We start from the raw sequence: 6,335 nt of genomic DNA on the forward strand, positions 1-6,335 counted from the left end.
TTTTGTGAAAATTCGGTTCGGTTCGGTTAGTCAAAAAATTTTCGGTTAATTCGGTTCGGTTTGTAACCGAATTAACCGAATACTCGTCCCTAGTCCCAACATACAAGTAATCCAATAAAAATACATTAAAAATAGTGAGCGAAACCAAAAAACTTCACATATCCATTTGAACAATATTTTGTTAAAAATCTTGAAACCAATAATAATAATATTTAATGAATAAAAAATCTAAAATTTAATTTTTTAATTTATTATGATAATTTCATTGTTAATATCAAAAATATTTTTAATGTGAACTATTGACTATTGTTGGGTGTAATGATTGTTCATACTAGGTAGAGCAATCGAAACGTGATGCTGGAGCTGCTATATGATTTAAAATATTTGGGTTGCACCGTTAACAAAAACTATAGTTTTTGATAAAGCGGCAAGCGCTCGATTCTACAATTGGTATTCGAGCCAAAGTCAGGGGTTCGTTTCTCATTAATTGCAAGGAGTGCAATTATTGGGAGGGAGACTGTTGGGTGCAATAATTGTCCATGTTGGGTAAAGCAATCGAAACATATTGTTTGAGCTATTGTACGATTTAAAAGATTTTAGTTGTACCGTTACCATCAATTATAACATTTGTTAAAGCAGCGCTCGATCTTACAACTATAAAATTAGTGATACAAATTCATTTAAAATTGTCTTTCTATGTGCAATCGAGCAATATGACATTGTGAGATAAACATTGGGAGAAAGAAACATTAATATTTTGTTGGTTTAACTAATCAGATTGTTTATTTTCAAGAAAGCATAGTAAATTACTTAAATTTAGAGATTGTATCAACAGAAATTGAGTTGTAGTAATAGAGCGATTGCATGATTTGTAATTGTATGAGTTTTGTAAATGAGTGACATGTATATAACAGTAATTATGTGTTTATCGAGATAAATATAGATAATATGATTATCGCTCTGACAGAGCAAGTGGATGATGTATACGGCTTAATATGATGTGGATGCCATGTGATTCATCTGGGCCATTCGACGGATGATGCATCTACTTGATTTGTTAATACATTTGGCAACCAGTTGATGATGTATTTGGTGCGACATGAAGTTTAATTTTTGTAAAAAGATAATATATTTGGAACGAGTTATTGATATGATTGTATGATTGATTGAAACTATTGGTGATACTAATATATACAGATAAATATGATTATTATTGTTGTTGATTTCGCAGAAAAGATGCTTGCATTATTTGAAAAATGATCATATTTAATTTATAATATTATGATATGAGTTGATAAATAACTTGATTTCTGCATATGATTGATAATGAACATATTGGCATTGACTCACCTTTTTATGATATTTGTTTTTAGGTAACTATATAGAAATTGGTAGAGGTAGGTGTTTGTGTCATGGTAGAGGTAAAGCTAAGATAAATCTATTAGACCAAGTGTTTAATGTAATCGATGATACTAAAAAAATATTTGTACTTCATATTATGTGAAAAAAATAATCATAAATATTTAGACACACACACTCAATATATACATATTGAGTGGATAATATATACAAGATTTAAATCAAAATATTTGTTTAAAGTGACATATAAATAGTTACATTGATTGACTAATTTTGTTTTAAATAGAACTGTGCACATTTATAAAATATACTAGTTCCTCTGCACACGCGATGCGTATGTGTACAATCTTTTTTTATCATTATCGATGGACTAAAGCGAAATTTGACAAATTACGGATGAACTAAATTGAAATTTTAATGATTGAAATAAAAAAAATGAAACTAAAAGTGTGTTGAAATTTTAAAAAAAAAAAACAAAAAATAAAAGTATAATATTAATATCATATAAGGGTAAAATTGGAAAAAAAAAGTTGACGTCCTCTTTAGATTGTTATTATCATGTCATAACACTTAATAATATAGTATAGATATATAAACGAGGAAAATAATAAAAAAAATAACTAAATTAACTCACTCTCAATCTCGTTTATATAATTTGTTTCACTTTCCATCATTTAGAAAATCACTTGGTTGCTAACTATTATTTGTTAGAACCGAAAATCCAACACATAATATACACAATCATAGTGTATCTGCGAACCAATTCAAGTTCCCATATAGTATAGATGTCTTGCAAATTCCACAACTTACCTGGTTAAATTAAACACACAGTCACGTAATATGCTCGTATTTTCAGTAGAATATTGCAACCAGAGCGCGTCGGGTAGCTATGAATCGACATCATCGTTATGTTCTTGTCCAGCACCGTTGCATTAGTTATGCATTCTTATCAAAAAAGACGACTAAGTCGCTGTAGTATTTGTCGCTTACGTTCCTCGTGAACAGATGCACCTAGCCCTCGTATCCGTGAGTGTCTACAAAATGATGGATGAGATGAAAAGAAAATGATGGATGAGACATTTCATGTGAAAAGGTGACATTTGAAAGGGATTTATTTGTTTTCTTACCTTGACTTGTTTTTGCAAGTCTTTAATGTACTCAACTGCCAGGTCTAGCATATCCGATGTATTTGTTTGCTGCCAATCAACAACATTACAAACAAAAATTAAGAAAAAAAGAACAAAAAGGAAGTTTAATCTGAAAATGAATTCAATAAAATCAAATTTTGTTTAGTCCGACCAACAGAAATTTAACCATTTTCATCAAATTCTAAGTTCAGCAAAATTTTTGGACGAAATCTGATCACCAATATGCAGATTTGTCCATGCTATACGGATTGATATGCATCTTTCAAGCACGGACAAATCCCAGCACTTGGATAACCAACACATTGTATCCGACCCCGTAGACATATACGGTTGATTCAGGAGTATCGAGGTATCAGGTGAAGATCACCTGGTGCACGCACATCTGCCACACATAAGCGGCAGTTGACTGTGGTTGTGTCACTGTTAAATATTCAGGAAATGTCACCCCTTACAAGATGTGCACATGACCAGGTTTTGCTAGTGTATTTCCAACAAACGGGACTACGATATTTAATAAGTACCTTGTCCATATTTGGGAAAAGATCTTGCAGCTTCTTCATTTTTTCACTTATTCTGGTCCGTCTCATCTACAAAACCAGGAAAAATATGTTTTCACCATCAAAATTTTGACGAGTTTTACATCTAATCTTTAGAAAATCTTGATGATTTATGTCAGAGAGCAACAAATGCTTGCACTGTATGTGTATATGGTATGATGATTGAACCCGAACACTTAGGCTATTGTATGATTTAAAATACCTGAGTTGTATAGTTATTGATAGAAAATATCTTTTAATGGCTTGGATGGTTGTACGGTATAAAGATTTGAAATACTATCGCTATATATGTTCGTACAACCACATGAAAAGCTCGATTCTATATTATGCAAAAGGGTAAATGCAACCACATGAAAAGCTCGATTCTATATTATGCAAAAGGATATTTACCCGTTCGGCTATACTTCTTGGATGAGTGGCAAAACCTCGTTTGGCCCGGATTTGACAAGGGACGGTGTCTTGTTGAAAGTGCAAGAACTTTTGCATTTCGGCCGTACTAGTAGATGTATTTGGCAAGCTCAAATGATGAACTAAACGTGGAGACTTCTTCCTAGTTTCCTCATTCTGTTTAAAAAAAATGACAATCAGAATACAATAAACCACAAATAAAAAGTGAAGGGAATGGAAAGCAGACAAAATTTCGACCTGATTTTCCAATCCATTGAAACCAGAAAACATCTTCAAATCACCATCTCGAGTTCTTTTCAAGCCATTGAAAGAGGAATCGTTCCACGGCTCGTATTCTCTGCTGTCAATAATGTGAGAACTGTGTCCCGACCGCTTGTCCTCGGAGCTACGCGCGACTATAGTCTCATTGCAGTTCTCTGGTATAGTGGGCATGAATCTTGAGGTTGAAGATGGGGAGGATGAAAAGTTGATTTGATTGTTCACACCTCTTGACGAATTGGGTTCTGCGTGATTTTGGACTCTGTAATTTCCCACCCCTCCCATTGAACCTAATCCTGAGGTGAAAACACATGTTTTAGCCAGTGTTAGTACACACAACTTATGCCTATTTTGAATATTATGATCTGATAATACACAGGGTAGCAACTATACATGAAAAATAAAAACATTTCCATTTGAAATGTGATCTATCACCCCTTGTACCACCAATTCCCACCAAACTCCCGTCTGCATGAAACAGGAATCTTGAGTTTCTCAGTCAAGGAATCCAGTTGGTAATACTTGAACAAGATAATTTAAACGTAGAACCAATCTGTGGCGGAGCCAGTAGGTCATCTTCCAAGTTCTAAATTTTCTTGACCTAATTGAATTCCGGCAACGAATGACAAAGTGAAAAAACAAGCACAAATCATGAATTGCTCGAAAATAGTATTGCCTATTCCGGTTCTCATATGGGTTCATTGTATATCCTGAGATACAGAATAAAAAATTAGTAGCACAATTATGTGAAAACAGAGTAGTGACAATGAACAAAACAAGCAAATCCAGCGAGAAGTGCACCCAAAACAAAAACGAAAAATAAAACCTCAAGAAAATGAATTAACAAACCTACCAGAGAAAAATCCAGCAGGAGAACTCGTTTGCCTAGCAAGATTTGAGCCATTATTATTCAGCTTTTGAGCTTGAGTTTCCATTCCCACAGAATAAGATCCCACATAGCCCAAATCCCCGCCAATCTCCTGCTTCATCGAACGCCCGTTATCCATGAAAGCAGAAAACAGAGCTTCAGAATCATCCCCAGTACCACTGTTATTGTCCGCAGTGGATTCCAGAAGGGTCGCGAGAAACGAACCCGGAGCAGTTCGATACCTCGCTAACCCACAACACTGCTCTGGATTTTGCTGATTCCCAAACAAATCCGACACCATCGATTCTTTGCTCCTCAAGAATTCCCTCTCGGCTGACATATTCTTGATATCGCTGCTGTTGTTCGGGAAAAGAAAGCTACTGCTACTGATACTGCCACTGCGGTTTCTGCTCATGTTTCTTGGGCTTAATATAACAAGTACAGAATCACTAAGTCAACGTTAATGGCGGCTTCAAGATCGGGTAGCTCGAGAGACTGGAAGCTTTGGGTTGAGTACTGAAGCATCAAAATGGAAACCTTTCCCTTATCTTTATTTCAGCTAATTTCTCGAAAGAGAAAGAAACATGGCGGAATTCGAGGGGGGACGGCGTACTAAATTCCTACAAGAATCTACAGTGAAAAAAGGCTGTTTCTTGCTATTTCTGCAAATCCACCAACAGCGCCCGAAAAGGGAAAGGGTATCAGATTTGCTCAAACTTTACTGATCTCTATTTAGTATTTATTGACTCCATTTGCCTCACACTGTTGCCCTTTGGTGGGTTTATCTTTTTCACAAATCCATTGATGACGTTTTAATTAATGATATTATTTATAGAAAATTTTAAATTAATATATTCTCACCGATTTATTTCATCCTACCTATGTGGACATTGTCTCATGATAGGATGGATAGCCAAGATTTGTCCATGCATATATATGACTCTTTTTTTAAAAAAATTATATGTGTGACAAGTCTTATCCATTGAAATGAAATGAGGGTAGTGCACACATAAGTAGGATCTCATATACTGTTATCACCTCAGCATCATTTATTTGGTATCAATTTAGATTTACCTCATTACCTTTATCCTTTTTAATTCTTTTGAGTTTATAAAAACATAGGATAAACTATTTTTAATCTTACCCATAACAAGTATCAGGCACACTATAGTCTATACATGCAAGCATGCATGTATATTAAAATTTTGCATGTATATTAAAATTTTGCATGTATATTAAAATTTTGGTGTTAAATGATTTTTCAAAAACAATAGATTTTAAATAAATTACATATCAATTCATCTATGAGCAATTCTTTTGTGAGACGGTATCACGAATCTTTATCTGTGAAACTGGTCAATCATACCGATATTCATAATAAAAAGTAATATTCTTATCATAAAAATTAATTTTGTTTTATGGATGATCCAAATAAGAGATGCTTATCACAAAATACAACCCGTGAGACCGTCTCACACAAATTTTTACCTTACATATATAGCTTAAAAAAATTAACCCTCGTTGTCTTTGTTAATGGTAAAGATGTCAAAATCATAATTCTTTAATCCTTATCTTCTTGTAACAACCAAATATATAATTTTTATGATTTGGCTTTGTTAAGGGGTTTTTAGATGTTTATATATATATATATATATATATATATATATATATATATATATATATATATATATATATATATATATATATATATATATATATATATATATATATACTATC

The 6,335-nt window shown here is 33.2% G+C and overlaps 1 protein-coding gene across 2 annotated transcripts; it reads right to left on the reverse strand.

Annotated features, from left to right (window-relative positions):
* Positions 1-1,976: 1,976 nt before the first annotated feature.
* LOC140812243 (transcription factor bHLH130-like) lies at positions 1,977-5,379 on the reverse strand. 2 transcript variants are annotated; one of them, XM_073170468.1, is made up of 6 exons: positions 4,584-5,379; positions 3,710-4,026; positions 3,455-3,628; positions 3,029-3,094; positions 2,487-2,555; positions 1,977-2,393 (listed from the first exon to the last, which is right to left on the reverse strand). In XM_073170468.1, the coding sequence occupies exons 1-6, from the start codon at positions 5,011-5,013 to the stop codon at positions 2,346-2,348; spliced, it is 1,104 nt and encodes a 367-aa protein (XP_073026569.1). In that variant the 5' UTR covers positions 5,014-5,379; the 3' UTR covers positions 1,977-2,345. The 2 variants fall into 2 exon arrangements, with proteins under 2 accessions (XP_073026569.1, XP_073026570.1); XM_073170469.1 differs by lacking the exons at positions 1,977-2,393; positions 2,487-2,555 and adding an exon at positions 2,610-2,927.
* Between the last annotated feature and the right edge of the window lie 956 nt (positions 5,380-6,335).

Source organism: Primulina eburnea, chromosome 14 (genome assembly GCF_022965805.1).
Source record: "Primulina eburnea isolate SZY01 chromosome 14, ASM2296580v1, whole genome shotgun sequence".
Taxonomy (NCBI): Eukaryota; Viridiplantae; Streptophyta; class Magnoliopsida; order Lamiales; family Gesneriaceae; genus Primulina; species Primulina eburnea.